At 43.4% G+C, this 21479-nt stretch overlaps 1 protein-coding gene across 2 annotated transcripts in view; it reads left to right on the top strand.

Moving 5' to 3' along the window:
• fstl4 (follistatin-like 4) overlaps window positions 1-21479 on the top strand; it is a 172398-nt gene that overhangs the window by 72931 nt on the left and 77988 nt on the right. For both annotated transcript variants that reach the window (XM_084029131.1, XM_084029130.1), the window contains exon 4: window positions 1043-1285. In XM_084029131.1, coding sequence (XP_083885257.1) covers window positions 1043-1285 — 243 coding nt within the window. The remainder of the gene's footprint in view (window positions 1-1042; window positions 1286-21479) is intronic.

Genomic DNA, 21479 nt, shown 5'->3' with positions numbered 1-21479 from the left:
TGTGTGTCTGTGTGCGGTTGTGTGCCGAGACGTGTTAATTAGCACATCTGGCTGTTTGCCTCGTTGGGTTTCTGTTTTTTTTTCTGTTTCTGTGTTTGACTCGAGTTTTATTTCTATTTCTGCTGCATCATCTCTACTGACAGTTCATCTCGTTGCCGGGTTGTAATTGATGCGTTTCCTTTGTTTTATTGGACTCACACATCTAGTTAGCTTTTCCATAACGGGGAGGATGTATCTGCAAATGGCTCTGAAGTAGGCCTGGATGATTTTGAACAATAAATGGCATTATCTTTTACTGATATTGCGACATTAGAGGGAATCATCATTCTCCCATCATTATTTCTTATTCTCATTGAAAAACATTCACATTAAAATGATTGTGGTGTGGTTCTTGTGGGGATCTGTACCACATAAATGTGTTTTATTCAGGTCTGTAGAATATCATGTGTTGGCCATATTCCTATTTACTTTAAAATGGTATTTTGACCCACATTTAGAAGATGGTAGAGTTACAATATATATATGATAACATCTTAACTGTGAAGCAGCTCGTCCTCTCAGCCTCAAGCTACAATGCAGAGTGACTTTCAGCAGTTTATCATGATTATGACTACGAGTAATGTGATGTTAAAGTATATTGCTCATGAAACATCTTTATTTGAAAACCCCAGGGAGGAGCTAAACAACAAACAAATGTATTATTTTACTGTATTCAAATAATGTTGAAAGATAAAGAAGTATTTTGTTTGAAACTTTGCAAACAAAACTAACTAATTTTCCTCAAATTGTTCCTCAAGTATTCTGTGTTGCAGCTTTGTGGGAGCCCTCTGGTTGCAGTTTTAAACTTTCCTTTAGATTTTGGGTTAAACAGCTGGATCAGCAAGGACGCAACACTTTTGTCTCCCTCAGCCCAGAATGTGTGATCTGTGCTCGTGTATTTAATCTTTGCATTGTGAAACCTCGGCTGATCTCTTATCTGCATCGCTGCTGTTTGAGAGATAAAAAGATAACATTGTTCTCTCTCTCTCTCTCCGCCCTCCAGCCCTCCCCGACCCCGACGGAGGTCCCTGTCGCAGGACTTACTGTGGACGCGGCCGGCAGTGCGTGCTGATGGCGGAGAGCGGCCGGGCTGAGTGCGTTTGCCAGGAGAAATGCCGGCCCTCCTTCGTGCCGGTGTGCGGCTCGGACGGCCGCTTCTACGAGAACCACTGCGAGGTTTACCGCACCGCCTGCCTGGAGAGGAGGCGGATCTACGTGGTGCACAGCAAGGACTGCTTCTTCAAAGGTACGGCTCCACCTTCCACCGCTGAGGGCTGCCATGTGAGCAGCAGCACGTTTAAACTGTCCAATTCACTGGGATACTGCAAGTAAAGTCACTCCCAAAATGATTTATTCATCATATTTCCTTATTTATTTGATTGAAATCAAATGACTGCAGCTGTTTCATGGCAAAAAGTGAAATAAATGAGAATCATTTAGGTTGGTAAGATTGTTGTAGAGATGTTTCTATATCATTAATTTTCAATTCAGTTACATTACATTTTATTGATAGTGTCGTATCACAACATGAGTTATCCCGCCGCTACAGTCCACGTGTGTGTGCCTCTGATGCCCAACTGCAGTGAGGTTAACACTTCCGCTGCGTTTGCCCTCCGCTGATGCTCCGATACCTCTGAGGCGGAGACATCTGAAGGCTGCGGCGGGACTTCTTGACTTCAGCTTGACGTTTGAAGCATTTAAACTGAAATCTAGTTGCACAGACAGACACACGCCGAGCAAATGTGTTGTAGCGTGTTTCCGTCCGTCAGGCTCTCGTCAGGAGCATCAATCACTCTGGAAATCACGCCGCGGAGATGAAAGATGACATCCTTCAGGCTGCGGCTCGGGGTCGAGTTTGTCCGCCGGGCGTTTTTATCAGCCGCTGTATTCCCCTCCTCTCGTGTGATCCGCCGCCGTGACGATGCTCCTTTCAATTAGCCGGCATTTAGATCATTTTACAGCGGCTTCCTTAGAGTAGGTTTAATGATCAGATCTAATTGTGGGAGAGGGTAAACACTTGAGCTGGGATTTCATCCAAACATTTACACACATAACCACATGTCCACATAAACATGTCATTTTTCAGAGACTCCTCCCCTTTTACTACGACGGTACACTTTGACTCCTGCTGGGTTCCTCCACAGTAAATCATTGGAATATTCACTCCGAGGGAAAAAGTGCACCCTCAGCACAAACAGCGTTAGTATCCAACAAACAAGTACTCACTTCATCATGACTTCCATTTAAAGGGAACTTCGACTTGACTTATTCACACAAACATTCAGTTTTGAATGGTTGCCACTGTAAGCATGCGTGTGTGTACCTGTTGGCAGCTCCTCCCTCCTTTAACGTTTTGTGTTATTTTCCAGGTCAGTCGAGTATTAAAAGTCTTCTCTAATCCCTCGGGGTGCGGATGATAGAATAGAAAGTAGGGCCATAGTTATTTAGAGAGCACGGTTTCATGTCAACGCGCTCACAAACATGGCAGCATTTTCAGTCCTGTCACGTTAGTGGGGGGGGGGGGGGGGGGACTACTGGCAGACTCCGCCATGCATATCTAATCCACATTAGGGATGTTCAGTCGGCACATTAGGCTTAAACCCAAGATGTCTGAACGCAGACCAGCAGGAGTCGGAAAAATGTTGGAAATCAGTCAGATGTCACGGAACATCGTGTGTGTGTGTGTGTGTGTGTGTGAGAGAGAGAGAAATTAGGAAGTAATTAATTCATCTGACGTACGAAGACACGATGGTAAAGAATGTGTCACAGTGTGCTGAGTCATCATCCACCAGAGAGGTGTTGCCGTGGTTACGTTGTCTCTGATGACTTCATCAGAACGTTTTCACCAAATGATATTTCGCCGACATCACAAAGTCCGCCGTGATACGGGTCTTGATTCAGTTCAGGGTCCTGCCAACGATTATGAGACCATGTCATGTAAATAAATCTTCTTTTAGAAAAATAACGTGCCGAACTGAACACGCCACGTACGTTTTTACAGAGTCTGAAACGGTTCTTCGAAACAAGACGATAGTCGGATAAACAACTAAATTATTGAATTATAAAACACTTGAAAATCTCCCTGGCATAACACAGCAAATATATCCCACTCACTGAGTGGTGTATTCTTTTTACCATGCAGTGTCACTTTAAGAAGTTCTAGCCTTCTGAGAGTCTAGAACTCATTAAATACTAGATGGAAAAGCATATTTGACTCCAACGATCTACCGGCTCCCTGCAGCTGTGCATTAAGCCATGTGGCAAAATCTTTCTTTTGTGGTAATTTTTGCTTTCAAATTTCATGAACCTAAAAAGACAATTTCCTTTTAGCTCGTGGCTACGGTCAAAGTCACAGTCTCGGTTTTGGCTCGTACTCCGATCTGGATTATCGTGATTCACAGAAGTCTCCACTTCTACCACATTTATGTTGCACAGACTTTAAGGTTTTTGTTTCATGCCTTTTTCTGTCGCCGCTCCACCACCGGAGGCCTGCAGACAAATATCCTGTGGTAAGAATAATTGTACAAATACAAAAGAAGAAAAGGGAAAGAAATCATAAAATGATAGACGATGACCCCCCCTCAAGTTTGACTTAATTTTATCCTGGTTTTTAGATCTTTGAGAGCAGATGATGACTTCCACTGTGACAATCTTCTTCTAGCTGCTGGTATGAGAGCAAAGGCGAGAGTCTTAGCGAGGTGTTTGAAAGTAGTTCTCTAGTTGGAATACTTTGTTTTTATTGTGTTTGTGTGTAAACTGTGTGTGGGTTCGCTACACAGATCATATTCCCTTGAACACAGCTTGAAGGAGGCTGTAGCCGGCTTGTGACCTAACACCACTGGTTTATAATCTGCTTCTGGGAACGGATTTGTGGTTTGTGACAGGCAGGAGAAAGTGAACCCATAAAGGAAGACCTTAAACCTTCGGATGGGGCTCTTTGTTCGGCCCTGTCTTACTTTAACAGGTACTTTAATCCATATTGACTAAACAATGAGTGCAAATAGTAGGACGACATTAGAATGACAATGGGAGAAGAGGAGACGCAGATAAAATGCCATATTCAGGAGTAAATAGTATCACACACTAGTGAGGGAGACACACCGGGACAAAAGGCTTGTCATTATCGCAGCTTTTCAACAAGTTTAATCCTGTTTTTCCCTGCGACACGTTTAAGGTTGCACTTCACAAAGACTGCTAAAGAAACACTGCAAACATCTGACACACCAGCGAAAGTCACCACTTCTTCTCGAGAATGGCAAATTGATAAACAGCTTCAAAGGTAGCAGTTATTTGACCCCTGAATGCTCCAGAAGGGCAACATTGTCACTAAAAAAGCCCGATATGCAAAGTGCACTCGAAGCTTATAATCCATTTACAATGAGATGAGTGAGTGTCATAAAACCGGTTTTCCTTGAGGATGAAACTTGATGCCATGGATCCCTTTTTAACAGAGACACGGGGCTCCAACTTGGATTTCAGACTAAACCATCCAGCAGTTAATAAATGCCATTTACAGATTTTTAATGTGGATATTTGGGATCTCTACGCAGCCTGGTCACCAGTCTCCCCAGGGTGCTAGTGCTTCAGTTAGGGCATCCATCCATCCATCCATCCATCTGGTCATCCATCCATCCATCCATCCATCCATTCATCCACCCATCCGTCCATCTGGTCATCCATCCATCCATCCATTCATCCACCCATCCGTCCATCTGGTCATCCATCCATCCATCCATTCATCCATCCATCCATCCATCCATCCATCCATCCATCCATTCACCCATCTGGTCATCCATCCATCCATCCATTCATCCATCTGGTCATCCATCCATCCATCCATCCATTCATCCATCTGGTCATCCATCCATCCATTCATCCACCCATCCGTCCATCTGGTCATCCATCCATCCATTCATCCATCTGGTCATCCATCTGGTCATCCATCCATCCACCCATCCACCCATCCATCCATCAATCCATCCATCCATTCACCCATCTGGTCATCCATCCATCTGGTCATCCATCCATCCATCCATCCATCCATGTGGTTATACATCCATCCATCTGGTCATCCATCCATCCATCCATCTGGTCATCCATCCATCCATGCGGTTATACGTCGATCCATCCATCCACCCATCCATCCATCCATCCATCCATCTGGTCATCCATCCATCCATGCGGTTATACGTCGATCCATCCATCCACCCATCCATCCATCCATCCATCCATCTGGTCATCCATCCATCCATGTGGTTATACGTCCATCCATCCATCCACCCATCCATCCATCCATCCATCCATCCATCCGTCCATCCATCAGAGGTTAAATCATGAAAACAAGCGTTGGATGAATGTGTGACGATCATAACTGCAGCCGTAGTTAATTATCTGTTCTCATGGAGCAACAAACAGCAGACACAGGGTTCTCCAGACTCCTTTTTTAGCCATCGAGTTCCTCAGCTGCTCTGATTATCATCACACCTCGTTCTGTGGCAGCTGTGGTTATTTCTTTCGCCATCAAAGCTTCCCCCCCTCGTCTCTCCGTCCTGTCCTGTGGCAGCGCTCCACCCGCCGCCGGCGTCCATCTTATCACTCGCTGCCCCCTCCTGTGACTGAGGCCATTAACTCGGACGCACAAACACACGGCTCTTGTAAGGAGACTCCACTTTGGTGTGAGCAGCTTTAGTTATGTACATGGAGGCTGGACGGGGTCGCAGCGAGATGGAAGTAATCCACCAACCATGTGGGGGCGTCTGCAAGGTGTTCAAAATCACTGTGTTGTTTGTTTCACTCTCCTTCGATGCCAAAACCACTTAGATTTAAGACTTTTGTGCCAAACTCTTGTTTGATTTTATTTTCCAAACTGGCTGTGAGGCTACACTTTTTTCATACATACTATATTATAAAATTGGGTTCTATTATTACTTTTTTTATTAAATCGATGTTACAGTTATCATAAAGTGATTCTGGTCAGCCTTATTCTACCATGAAGATACTGACTGACGTTTGTCTCATGTTTTTGTTATTTCATCCACAAGTTTATCACATATTTGTTACTCGATAAAAAACAAAAGTGACATCAAATGGAGATTTTTGTGAGTTGGTCACGTCTTTGGTTAAAAAGTGACCAATCAGCTTCGCGCGACTGAATCTGCAGCCGACTTTTCTGCTGCTACGCCCTTTTTTAAGTGACACCCTTCGGTGCTACATCACATTGACAGGTTTTGGGGCGAGGTTGTCCAGGTCCCACAATGCACCACTGGATCAGAGTTGGGTTAATAAAGATTAAAGTAGCAGGTGTGACACACAAACACACACCTAAGCCCCTGCAGGCTTCCCCCTGACAGCCCTTTATTTGTCACAACACGCTTATTAACGAGCACTCCAACCATCCCCATCCTTCTTTTCATGGTTTTGCCCCCCAACCCAACACCCTTTCCCTCATTTTCTCTCCTCGGCGGTCACGTGGCTCTTCCCTCATTTAGTTGATTTCCTCCCCACAGATTCATTACGGTGGTAGTACTTGCTGGGACGGATGCCCTGTCCCAGATAAAGACGTCCCCCGGTTCAGCCCCGGTCCCCTGCCTCGTAAACATCAGTCTCCCCGATGAAAATAGAGCTCTCTTTGTCCACGGCCTCCCCCGCTGTGGTGGGACATTGTCAAGGATACTGCGCCAAAACATACTGTGATATTACTTTGAATAACATCTATTCAATACCATTGATAATACAATGGGGCATGAATGCATACAGAGTTTTATTCATAGATACATATAACTTTTATTTTCTTGGCTGGTAGCAGAAAACTCATTAAACGTTTTTAACTATTGTGCCATCGTCTCCTGGGAACTACAAATCCTAGCTACCCGCCCTTCGCTGCGTCTGATTGGCTCGTACTCGTTGCCTCCGTTGGTTGGATTGGTGAGGTTCAGGCAGGAGGAGAGAGGTTGGTTATGGGTAGGGGGAGAATATCCAGGTCCGCCAATCAGAGTGGAGTAGGGCGGGTCATGCCGAGTGTTTAGTTTGAGGTTTGACCCTGTGAGGTTGCTGTAGTTTCCCTTAGCGTGTTAATGGTGATTCCCATGTGTTAGCATCGAGCTAATGGACTAAGAAGCAGTCATTTGCCACACGGTAGCAGTGGTTATGCTAGCTACGTTACTTCAACAGTTTTGTTTATCAAACGAAACACAGACAGGAAGAATAACAATAACAAAAGTAGATTATTATTATTTTCAACGGAAGTGGATGAGATCAGGGACAGAAAGCACAGCTGGTACACATGTATTATAACAGTTTCAAATATTCAGTATCTGTGTATCGAAATATGAATATTCCTGACAACACTAATAGCCTGGATGTTGAACAGAGAAACAAAACTTCATTTATTTGCCATATTCATCACACTCAAGTACGAATCATTCACAACACTTAGGGAATCCACTTTATTTAAACAAACTTCATTTACAAATGATGGGAATAGTGAATGTGTACATTTACTGCAAATTTCTAATCCATGTTATAATAACCTGAACAGCCGTATTTTCATTTCCTCTCATCAGTAAATCAGAGAGAATGCATGCCAGCCTTTCATATAAGATTCAGCCCAATAACGATGTTGAATGATGTCACATGACGACCATAATAAATCTCCTCCGGCCCACCTGCGGGTCCCGACCCGGTCTTTGTGGAGTGATTGATCGGGGACGTTTAAATGTCCACATGCAGGGACACTTTGGCCTCGCCGTGTTGTGGCTGTAAATCTTCAACAGTTTGTCTGAACGCGTCTCACTGAACCCTCTGGAAGCATGTTTCTCTCACTTAATTCATCTCCGGATGAAAAAGAAAAAAGAAAGAAGTTGTGAAATATCTGTAATTGGTTGGCTCTGGCTTCCTCACTAAAACAATACGAATGAACCCCGAATGACAGCAGAAGAAAGAAAACAGAATCAAATCTTCTTTGGCGTCTTTGTCATCGTTTGGCTGAACAAGCTTGGCCAAATCACTAATGACGGCAATTAGTCAGCGATCTCTAGCAGACGGATGGAGGCGCCAACGCTTTTTCTTTTTTCTGTGTGTATTCCTACGATAAAAGAGTATTCTGTAAGGGAGCTTTGTTTGTTAAATCCCTTTTAGGCTCAAGAACACCTTTTTAAGAGCATTTCAATGCCTAAGCTGCATCAATAATATATTATATAATAGAAAATGCAGAAGCTCTGGGTTTTGTTTTGTCCTGATCCGTATTCACATCCCGCTGGCTTTCTTACTCTGCTTTTTTGTTCTTTTATTCTTCACCTCTATAACACCGACTGCCTACTCATCCTCTTTCTTGGACGGTGCCCACACACACACACACACACACACACACACACACACACACACACACACACACACACACACACACACAGTCAATTACAAACACACACACACACACACACACACACACACACACACAGTCAATTACAAACACACACACACACTCGATGAAGACTTCTGTCGTGACAAAAACAAAAATAATCTCTTCTGAAAGAGCATGTTTATTCATGCCTAAGATATTTTGACATGCTTGTCACAACGCCGGCGCTGCCTGTCACTTTGCCTCTCCGGCGGTGAGCCGTGCTCGCCGTGCTCCGCCGCGCCGCGTGCACAATGGCGGATCTTCTGAGGCGTGATGCCCGTCCTGGAGCTCGCAGCTTTTTTGGGGGGAATTATTGAAATATGAGATGTTTGTGAAATGGCCATCTGGAATCTCCTTCATTGTGTGTTGTTGGAGTAATGAACAGATCCCTCAGGTTAACATAGTTACTGTGGATGGCTTTGGTTACCCGTCCGAGCGCCGCTCCTTTAAAAGCTGTTGGCAAACGCCGCTGAATAGTATTTATTTTTGAAAGTGTCTAATGAATTCATCTGGCCCCGTCCCCTCCTTTCACAATCCCTGCATCGGTTTAATGGCTGCGTGAGAAGGAAAACACACATGGCTGCCAGTGGCCCACTTTGAAAACTTTGCTTATCAGATGGGGGTTTTCTCTCAAAGTTGCGATCCAATTGCTAACAAGTGAGATTACTGACACTCACCGTGATGAGGTAATGCATTTCCTGTTTGCCAGGCAGCTCTTGCTTAATGGTGTAGCGAGGTGTGAACATTACTCCTGAAAGTCTGCTTGCAGATCCGTTTCCCTGCACCCCCCCCTCTCCTTCAGACCACTCTCCTCTATCGTCGTACTCGTTTTCTCTCTCACTATGCCCCCAATACTGGCAGACAGGGATTTGAGTGACTCTGTCAAGCTTCTCTCCCGGTCTGTGTTAAATTGGTTCAGAGCTTAAGTAGAGTGTGAGCCTGGAAATAAATAAATAAAAAATCAAGATGCAAGCATCACCTCGAGGCAAAGTGACCCTGTAGAAGGGGGGAGTATACAATGCTGTCCCTGATAAACACACACACACACACACACACACACACAGTCACCGAGGCTAAAATGTATATCTGTGTTCGCTCTTAATCTATCGCGGCGTCTGTAAACATCTTCCACGGTGAAGTGTGTTTCAGCCGCTGGAATTTTTCATTTCAACAATAGTTCCGTTTTTATCTCCAATGTGTTGCTGTGTGTAATGAAAACAATGCAACACACACACACACACACACACACACACACACAAATGGAAGGCGGCGGACTGTACCATTACCTGACGTAGGAGACCCAACCGACAAAGTCCTCGATGATTCTAGATGTGCAGTTAATGCATACAATTATGTTCCGCTCCAAACATCCACACAGTTAACTACAACACGGTGTTATGATCAACACATCTATTTCATAATCACATCTCTTCCAAACATAACAGTTCAGCCTTCCAGCATCTTCAGCAATCATCGGCTGAGTTGTGTGATGGGAATCGGAGATTTGGGGTTTCTTCTGTGATTTATTTTTTCGGTCTTCACTCTTTACATTTAATACGAAACATAATGTAAGAAAGTCAGCTGACGGCGTAATGTAACGTTACGTTGTTACGTTGTCACGTTGCATTGTTGTATTTGCGTTGCAATGTTGTGTTGTTAGGTTGTCATGTTACATTGTTGCATTGCTATGTTTTGTTGCTGATGACTTGGTTGCCGGGAGACAGAGTGCCGCTATGAGCTCATCGTATCCTTATGTTACGGTTCGTTTGACAACTTTAGTCGTTATTTTGTGCATTTTCCTACGAATATCCAGCCACATGAGTGATCAGCGTTCACATTAGTAGGTTAAATATTTCATGATACTGCGTCCAGCTACCTGGAGCCTGAAGAAGGTCAGTTCCTTCACTCGTTCTTGCTTTTGTGCCTGGTGGTACGTTATCACACAGTGAAGTTAAATGAAGTTCGGTACATTTTTCATGTTTCAGCTCACACTTCTTCCCACTCGTCCTCTCAGTTTCCTCCCGATCTGGAAGCTGTCCGGTTATATATTTCCACTCTGCCAGATTTACAGTTTGACCAGAGGGCAACGGACGAGCCCAGATTGACAACGAGCGCCGGCCAAAACGCTGCAGCGATGATTTCCAACTCTGTGGCCGTGACTACCTTCAGATTCGAACACGGCAGCACTTTATTTGACCAAAACACTTCAAACACAACTTTCACCAAAGAACTTCCAAAATGTTCTAAAAGTGTAAAATCCTTCTTCCTCTGTACGAAGGACCTCACACGTTACTGATCAAAAGAATCAAATCATCAAGTTGTGTGTTCACTACGCACATCGTTAGCATCATTTTGTCACATACCGGTATGTATACATTTTCAAATAAGATCCCTGTTGTAGTTATTTATTATTACAGCATATCATAGAAACTGGTATTCCTTGTGTCCTCACTAAACAAACAAAATAAAAACAAGCCAACAAAAGAAACAGTAAAACTGCTAATGAGAACCAATAAGTCAAAACTGTAACAACTACAGAAAACAATAGATAACACTAACTATTGACAATCGCAACAAAACACCTCCAATAAAAGTTAATACATCTTGAAGATCAACAACAGCACCATTTAAAAACAATTTATTGAGCTGCCAGACTAGAAATGAGCCAGAACGTTCCCCATTAATGATCATATAGTGGCATATTATGTGTCTCATTTGGTTCCCCGTCTTGTTTCACAACCTTCGAGAGCAGCAAACCATCGTCAGCATGTTTCCTTACGGCCGGCTTGGGAAAGCTCACGTTTTATGTGGCTTGTTTATTGGTTGTCCGTGTGAAACGGATATTGTCTCTCTCCGTCTGACAAAGGTCAGCCTCCCGATACGTGAGCGGTCGATTTAACGGCCGACGGCACGCGCCATCGGAGGCCGGCTGGAATGAGAAGGTCTTTATTTGACTTTGTGCCCAATAAACAAGCGTTGTGATTCGCTGACACGCTGGTTGTGGATATAAAGACGACTCTGTTCCTCCCATGTTTCACGGTCATTTCATCCCAGCGCTGTAACGCTGTAACCCGGTGCGTCGAGTGACACGGTGCCCTTGCTGCTGATTATTAGCGGGTGCAGCATCTCGGCACCGCCGGGGCGTATTTGCATCATCGAGTCGCCGCTCTTCCGTAAGTGGCTGACTGTAACTCTGAGACCCAGAGGGAGGAACGACCCCGACAGCTGCCGCGGGGAAGTTATCCGCCCGTGTTATTGTTTTCAAGCTCATCCCACATGATTTCCTCGGAGAACAGGAGCAGCATGGATGGATTCTGCTGACCTTTCTGTTTGCGGCGCCCGTGTTACAGGTGTGGCGCTTTTTTCTCTCCAGGTGAGACTCCATCTGGTCGCCACGCGCTACGCTGCTGTCAGTTACACCGCTTCCATGTTGCGTTGGCTGTTTACGTGCGTGTTTGGACCTGTGAGTGTCATCGTCTTACGTCGTTACAGTATTAAGTATTAAACAGGACAGGGGTTGCAAATTAGTCTCGACTAGAAACCTGTATGCATGGCATCTATTTTATATTTGATATGAAACAATAGAATGTATTTGACCCTGCTCAATAAACTTCTAATCTGATCTTTTACACTTGTGTGTCTTATGAAGATGTAAACTTAATACACAAGTCTGTAGCTATCATTAACAGCTACAGACATTGGCAAAGTTTTTATTTTATAAAACAAATGATTATGATATTTTATATTCATATTATATATTTTTTATTATTATTTAATGGTTAATATTTTGTGTGTGTGTGTGTGTGTGTGGTTCAGGTTACATCCAGCGATTAATATTGTCAATAACGTCATAGGATCCTCTGAGAGTAATCCTATATTTCTTCATTTTATTTGATCAAATAAATATTCTCTGCTACAAAATAATTTGACACTTTAAACTTATGTGATTCCATAAATATTGAAAAATCCACTTCTTTAATAAAACACACTCTTCTAAATCCCTGTAACATCCTCACAGCTCTCCTTACATTTCTTTTTTTCTTTTTCTTTTTACAGACAGTGATAATCCTGAGGTTATGTTATCATCCAAATCAAATCAATTATGGAAATGAAAATATTAAATTCTTGAATGAAATGCTGTTTGTACAACGTAGAGTCATTGTTGATTCAAAGTAAGTTGTTCTCCACCTCTGTAATCACAGATCCTGCACGTTCTTTATGTAACGTTAGATATTCAGTTTAGCGGGGATTGAAGTGTGATCGCCTCGCTCATTAACATAAAAAAACGTGTGAGTTCTTCTCCAGCGATGGATACTATTTGAAATGAATTAAAGTTTGCACTCCAAGTGAATTCCAGCTGAGTGGAAGGCGACGGCTGCTTATTACCGCCGATCGGAACGCTGCAGTTTGTTTGCTCCGCTCCTTTCTCCGCCGCTCGCTCATCTGCATTCATTTTCTGCATTTTAAGCATCCGTCTGAGCGAGTGATGAGAGGCTCCGTGTCTTCCCAACGGACACTTTGGAGAACATTTGTCCACACGGATGGTCAGACCCCGTGACCTTCGCCGTGACAAACGACTCTCTAATCCCTAAACGACTGCCGACGTCCCACAAGACCCGCCGCGCAACAATTAGTCTGCAGCGCTGCGACGCAACACGGATACGCGCTTGTAATTAATAGCTAAACTGTTAATTGGCATCATTAGCATTGCTTGAAAACCTGGCCTACTTCTGATGCACCAGGCCGCTGTAATCCCCGGCTTTAATGAGGAGTACTTGTGGTGTTCACACACCATGTCAAGGAAACTCAAGGAATATTTAGTTAGAAATCATTCTTAAATTCACACTGCAGTTTTTCTACAGGCTTAGCTTGAAGAAGTAAATGGAGATTCTCTGGTGGTGGCGATGTGCTTTAAAAAGGAGACGTTAAGAGTAAGCGGACTAGACATGAGTCGTAGCAGTAGTAGAGAGGAACTCAAAGATAATATTGATGCAATAAAGTTCATAATACATGGGGGGATATGTATGTTTGCAGCAGTGAAAACACATATTTTATTGTTCAAAACGGCCACTCCTATTGGTCTAACCCAGAATAAATTGCAAGTAAAGTGTTCCTTTATCTCCATTTGGGTCATTTGGAAAACGGTGCAAACAAATCTGATATTTGATCAAACTGTTTTAAACCTGCTAAACTTCTTAGCCGCCTCCCCTTCTTTTATTGATATTATTATACATATTTATATTACCGATAACGGTAACTCCCCTGGCAGCTGATCACACTTTAGGTGTTTTAATGGTTAGTTCGTTAGGTGGAGTCCGTCGTGGTCGGAGTCGCCGTCAGCTGGCTCTTCATCGCCACGCAGGATGTTCTTCTTCCCGGTCGGTTCATCGTGCGTTTACAGCTGGAGGCGAGAGGGAGAGAGGACGATAATTGAAATCCTGAGTGGCAGCTCGCTTTCATAGTAAACAAACACTGCATACTTTGCCTTCAGTAATTGCTTTTGAACAGCAGCAGTCTGGGAATGTTGTGTGTGTGTGCGTGTGTGTGTGTGTCCGCGTGTGTGTGTGTGTGTTTAGTGTGATTTTCCCAAACGCAGCTTTTTTTCCTGCAGGGTCATTCGCCACGGAACGCTGCACTAGTGGTTGGCTTGGGAGCGTTCAATGACAGGGCATGTACACTGCTCCTCGTGTGACTGACACACACACACACACACACACACACTCGACGCCGGCGTCCAGGCCCCCTGAGCTCGCTGAGCGACTTCCATCTTCTTCTTTTCTGGTGCAGCCGGAGCAGCGGAGCAAGCATCCCTGCAGCTACACCTGGTCTCCACTCGTCCCCGGAGCCCCAACCCAGCTCTCCGAGCACTTCCACTCTTTCATCTCCTTTTCCCCTTTATCCTCCCTTCTTTCCCCCCTCCCTCCTCCTACTGTCCTCACTAGTTATTCACTCATCCACTTCACTCTCCATCCCCGAGGTCCCATCCTGCTTGTTCTGCTGCTTCGCTCCTCCCAGCGCCTTTTTGTTGGATTAAACCTCGCTCAGCGCCGACTCGGATCACGAGTCGGCAAACAAGTCAGAAGTTGAATGGTGAAGTCGGGGCTTGCTCTTCACGTACACGGGTTTTCTTTCCTCCTGTGGCTTTTTAAGCAGGCTTCAGTCTGACGTAACGACACACGGCAGTTTGTGAAACAGTCGAGAAATCTAGTGATTCATGTATGTTTTAACTAATGTATTTCAATTGGGAGCATCATTCATGTTTGCACCATGTTTTGTATCATCAGGAGCATAGTTTGTGTGTTAGAAGTGGACGTCAGTTTGGTATTTTACTGGATCCGGCTCCATCTGGAATCAGGTGTGAAGCTGATAACAAAGTTAGCTTCTATAATTCAAGGTCAACTTGCAGTGTTAAAGTCATCTAATTACATTGGCACTGTGGTAGCGACCTGTCAATCACAATGAAGCCCCGCCCTAAAGTGTTATGGTCTGTCTGACTCTAAATGGACCATCATTTAATAAATTAATGTCATGCTGTGTTGAAGAAGACTTGAAACTAGAGATTAAGACCATAAACTAAATAACAAACAAGTGAGAAGTAGGATCTTCGTAGACTTCTATACAAGCGGACTTCTTTCTGCAACCAGTGGAGTCGCCCCCTGATGGCCAGCAGAGAGAATGCAAGTTTAAGGCACTTTAGTGTTTTTTCAGACCCGGAGATTTCCGCCTGTTAATCCAAGTAGTCTTTCTCAACATTTGATTCTACATCTCTAACTCTGGTCGTTGCATAGTGACGTGGATGCTGAATGAATTCCTTCAGTGTGTGTGAGTCTGCGACGAAAAAGCATCCTCATTGACGAAAGTTGACGTTTTGGCAATGGTTGCCATGATACCAGATTGAACATCAGGCCTTCTTATGTGTAAAAATGATTTTCCCATTGAGATCGTTCCTGCCTCCAAGAAATGTTTGTATTACTAAAACTTTAATTAGCCTCAAGACATCTCCCTCCCTTTGATTTGTGCTCGGCTCTTCTGCATCTCCTCTCTCCTGTAGGTCTCCCTTTCCTCTCATCCTGCACTATTTCAGTTCTCCTTCCCTGACTTTATCATTCTCTTTCCCTCCCTCACCTTGCCCTTTTTCATCTTTCCTCTCACACCCGTAGGCGAGCCCTCGGTGGCTCGTCGGCACATCGAGTGCTCCCTCCCTCCCTCATGTTCCAACCCGGCCTAATACCACTGTCCCTCCGTCGCCTCCCAGCCCGTCCTCCAACGAGCCTGCAATAATCTGTCTAACACAAAGAGACACTTTCCGTCTCCTGAGCTCTGCGGCGGCGATTCAGGCCACCGCGTCGCCTTTGCAGCTGCAGAGAGTCGAGCGCTGACGTTAACCTCCGATATCTCTTTGTTTGAGTGTTCAGTTAGTGAATGCAGAACCGCTCGCTTGTCAGATTCAAAAAGCATGAGTAAACTGTGTTATTTTAAAGCCGTATTGACATGTTGAATTGAATTATTGCTCATGAGTTAAAGTGTATTGTAGTGTTGGCATGAATGTATAGTGAAAATGAGCCACAATTCATCTTGAAAGGATAGAGAGAGCAGCGTGATTGGGGAAAATGTATGAGTTGTGGAGCAAATAAAATAAATTATATAATAATATGAGCAATATCAATAATCAAGCTGACACAAATGTATATATTCATTTGGGATTCATTTGGAAATAGGCTTATTGCCACCAAATTACCGTTCCTTTCGTTTTTACATTTCACAATAAAAGTCCGACATATAAGTGGCATCACATTTCACAATAAAAGTCCGACATATAAGTGGCATCACTGCTTAACAGGGGAGCTCAGCGTTTTGATGAGTATACATTATAAATATGTATTTATTTCAACAACAAAATGTTGTCGGTATATATCATGGGTAGTCCACCAGCTGCCGTTGATCTGACACGTGTTAATTGTGCGACAGCAGTGATGTCATTAACGCACAAGAGACAATGACCTCAGTGCGGTCTGAGAGTTGTCGTTTGCTGAAGAAGCTCATTATATAGTCCTTTCTATAGAGCTCCCTGGAGAGGAGTGACAGAGTGGCTGGTTTTGGATACAACCTTCCTGTATGTGATGGAGAATGTATTGTGGATTTTTTCCACTGTTTTCTCCTTAGTATGATTGTTAGTTCTTCCTCCAAAAGGCAGCTCCGACCTGCATTCAGCCCTCCTCCCGTATGCAGGCGGTCGGGGAGCTGTGCTGCCGAACAAACACACACGCCACTTAATTACACAAACAGGTGCTTTGCCACTGAGGCAGGATTGATACTTCAAGAGCGTTCAATTAGTTGAAGCCCATTATCAATAAGAGGCTGTGAATCATCCCTCAGATCTTCCTCTGATTTAATTTTCACAACACACGAGGATCAGCGGTGTTAATTAGAGATTTACAGGAAGGAAGGGGCATCTGGTGGGATTCATTCAAAACATACTCTCGGAAGGCCCTTTTTACTGACTTCCTGGTCCGCGGCGGACCTAAAATGAGCAATTAATATCACATGAGCGGGAATATATATTGAGAGAGCACACGCGTGATGGACAAGGCTGGACATTAGCAGCTATGACAGAAATAAGGTTTCCTAAAACTCATCACATGTTTGCTTTGAACGTGTCAGGTTCACCTAAACCCAAGGTGCACACATGGGAAACCGACATCTACACACACACACACACACACATTTTCCTAATGTGATTACCTCGGCAGCGTTTATTGACCCAGCTAATCTAACAGCAGAGAGGTGCACCATTCCACATATTTGTGTTTAATTCCAATTAAAGCTGCGGCTGTGGACGGACTCATTTTCCAAACCAATTACTCAGGAAGGAGATAAAATGAAGATGCAACAACACTTTTTTCCTCCATGGCATCTCCAACCCCAGATAAAACCCCAGACACACACACACACACACACACACACACACACACACACACACACACTCCCTGGTAAGCCGAGCTGCGTGGCGGCGCCGTGGATGCTGACTTGATTTGTCGGGTGTGTGTTTGTGGGGAGTGCTGCTCTGCCTGACAGCCTGCAGTCAGTCTATCTCGGCTGCAAACAGGAATATACAGCTAAGTGCTCTCCGAGCTCCACATTAGTAACTGTTGAATATGATCACTGAGGGCTGCTGTGTTCTTGGATAACTCATACCTCACGGTAACGGGCCCCGTGTTCAACTTAGCTCAGTCCACAGACATCCATTGTGTCGGAATCAACAGTACATCATCCTGTGGTGGGAGAGCTTTTATGTAATTCAATACCTTTACCTGGGTTATGATGGGATGTTTTAGTGTTAGAGCGTCACAAAAAGTACTACTGCACAGCTGAGGAATGATAATAAAGATATTTTGCAGAATCGCTACTGTTTATAACAACTTGAAAACAAAAACGAATCTGTCTATCTAGAGGTCTATATAGAGGACTATATACAAGACTGTGTAGAGGACTATATAGTAGACTGTATAGAGGACTATATAGAAGACTGTGTAGAGGACTATCTAGAGGTCTACATACAAGACTGTATAGAGGACTATATAGAAGACTGTGTAGAGGACTATCTAGAGGTCTACATACAAGACTGTATAGAGGACTATCTAGAGGATTAAGGACTATATAGAAGACTGTATAGAGGACTATCTAGAGGATTAAGGACTATATAGAAGACTGTATAGAGGACTATCTAGAGGATTAAGGACTATATAGAAGACTGTATATAGGACTATCTAGAGGTCTACATACAATACTGTATAGAGGACTATCTAGAGGTCTACATACAAGACTGTATAGAGGACTATCTAGAGGACTAGGGACTATATAGTAGACTGTATAGAGGACTATATAGTAAGACTGTATAGAGGACTATCTAGAGGACTAAGGACTATATAGTAGACTGTATATAGGACTATCTAGCAGACTCAACTGTAAAGAGGACTATATAGAGGACTGTATAGCGGACTAGACTCTATAGAGGGCTATATAGAAGACTTCATAGAGGGGCCGTATATATCATATAATCAGTTTCACTATACCTCACACAGCTAAATATAATGCACCATCTAGTGAGTAGCGAGTGATTGAGCTCATTGTAAAGCTGTGAGGCAGAACATGACAAGCTCACCTCAAGGTCCATTAATGATCTGGAGCTCTCCATCAGGTCTCAAGCCAGTCTGCTCAGTTCTCATGGAAATGTTTGTTAACAGCGAATCATCGTCGAATAATACATTCCAATGAGCTGGCAGGCTTTTAATATACTGTATATATCAGTGATGAATTCAGAGATGGAGCATGGATCAATGTTCAGATGATGGTGAGATGGTATTATTTCACCAGGAATCATGTTCAAAGGGCAGTTTCATGAGAAAAGCCTCTGCCTTCATTGGAGATTTTCAAACACTCTCCACAGACTGACCTTGAAGCCTCCCAAAAATTCAATCTCTTAACCCCTCACCAACCCTGCAGAGGGTCGACAGAGCCCCTTTAGCTCCCGTCTTTGATCAGCCAGGCCGAGAGCATACTAAAGCCCTGCCTTTGACTGCCGTGGGACCCCCTCCTGGCCCAGTCTGGCCTCATGGTGCGCCTCCCCTGCTGGTGTGAACCGCAGACCTGCTGCCTGGCAGATCCACGGCTCTCACTTCATAGGATAAAAGTGGATATTAATGTGGACACAAGTCTTGGAATGGAGATGTAATTTTTATTTTGTTTTTCAGACCAGCACCTTATTTCCATATCCTTCTTGTTTTGGAGAGTGCCTTTTTAAAAGGAGTCAGTTGGACTGCAGTCGACTTTTTATTGAGATACGGTGACGGTTTATGGGAAACACAGACAGTTCTGTGACTGCCTGCCCATTGTTAAAATACAATTCTAATGGTATAATAACATATATTAGTAATTGGGGTTGGAAGGGAGGACATAAGGGCAAAGTCATAATAAAGAACATTTAAGTTAAGAAAGTTTAGATGGAGGTTAGAATTGTCTGAAAATAAAACCACATAACAGCCTTAAGAAACCGCATTCATCACTTCAATTAGTAGAATTACCACTTCCACTATATGTAGATATAGTTTAAGGGCAAAGATAAAAATGTTTCAATGCTCGGAAAGATGACAAACAGCCCCTTTACTGCAACAAGTTTGTTGCCATGGGAACAGATGCAAATGCCCCAAAAAAAAGAGGAGCAAGGAATATTTTCTTGAAAGCACTCCACAAATATGGTATCTATTCATGCACACCTGGTGTATGGGAGAAGCAAATACAATATCACATCCGTGTAGGGGGGGAAACGGCAAGCTCGGCTTTATTTGTACCCCCTTAGATATGTAAATATATACAGTATACATATATACCTGTAGATCAGTGGAACGGTGTGAAAGCAATGTGCACTGCGAGATACTTAATAGGCGAGAGTTATATTTTCCGGATGTTCATTTGAATGGTTCTGCAGTACATTGTGGGTATATATAGAAAAAGTAGGGCTTAATGTTTCTGCTGTGTAGGGACATTTGAAATCTTGTGTATAGAGTAACCATAAATAGCCCGTATAATGGGATGCCCCTGCAGAACCCCATTAATGTGTGTCCCTAACGTCACGCCAACGACTGATGCCCAACAGCATCTGAACAGCAGGTGTGAAAACAAACTCCTTGGCGTTCCTACCGGGACAGTATTGTACATAATATGTCAAATCCCCCTGATATTATACTGAGAAATTAGCATCGCCTGTACGCCTCCCCGTGCCCCGGGTTTTAAATGATTCCATAGAGGTACCGATACCTTGAATTCAATACCAATACCAAAACAATACCTTACTCCGTGCCTAATTAGTAGACAAACTGTTTCTATACATGACTTCTCTACAATGTGTGAAATGTTTTTAGAAGTAAATATTCTGTTTTCTGAGGTATCAGTTCCTTGCAAAACCAACATGTTGGCAACATCAAAAGAAGTGCATTTTACACAGAACCAATGTCACATTTTACAGCTTATTTTAACATTTTTCAGTTGGTTTTCCATAATATTTATCATCAGCCCCTTTTTCAAAAGTCCCCTTGAACCAGCCTTCACATCGGCACAAGTTTGATCCACCTTTATTATTAAAAATGAAAATATGTCACTTATAAAGCTGGTTGCTGACAAGTCATCCATCATGTAAAAGGCTATTTTTTAAAGGGAGTCTGGCACAGAGCTGACAATATGTGACAATTTGGCATTGTGTTACTATAGCTGGCTGATATAAAAATTGCCCCTTTGACATAATACTGAAACCATAGTGAAGGCATGCTAGTTCTTTTCCCTATTCTTGGATCGTATTCTTATTTGCATTGAATACCTTCTAATAACTAATTGCTGTTTTTTGTTGTATATTCACAGTTTTAAGTGTTTCATAAGATAAGTCTAAGTGATGTTACTGAACATCTAATGGGACTTCTATACTCCTCCATTAGCCTCCCTAAAGCCTCCAATTACTGCAAAAGGCCAAGCTTGTCGCTACATAAGGAATGTTAATTTTCCCTTTGAAATGGCAGCTTGTTGTATAAAACACTGCATTTAAAATGCTGATTTATCAAGGCCCCCAAGAGGAAGAGGAAGATGTAAAGAAAAGAGCAAAGGAGTGTAAGTGTGCATGAGGCCATTTAAGACATGCCAGAGAAGTCTAATCCATTTCTGCACTGCAGATCAAATAGATTGCATTTAAGCTCTGCAAAGTATAAAATAGAAAAGAAAAAAAAGAAGCTGGTGAGCGAAAGAGAAGTCAAGAATTGATCACATTAAACGTGACTTCTGTGCACTTTTTTTTTGCAGTGCTTAGTTTTCAGCCGACTCTGTGGGTGCTGCATTAGAGCCCCGGACTTTTTCATAAACGGAATCGGTGTAATCTTGTTAAATCTATATCTGCAGGAGTGCAGAGATTTGGGGGTTTTATCTGTAAGTCGGCCCCTGTGCATCGCTGAAGAACCCTGTGGAGGATTTACAATGAGTTCTAAATGCAGAAAGAAAACCT

Source organism: Eutrigla gurnardus, assembly GCF_963514095.1.
Source record: "Eutrigla gurnardus genome assembly, chromosome: 15".
NCBI lineage: Eukaryota > Metazoa > Chordata > Actinopteri > Perciformes > Triglidae > Eutrigla > Eutrigla gurnardus.
Note: the sequence above shows the minus strand (reverse complement) of the source record. Positions and strands in the feature narration are given on the sequence as shown.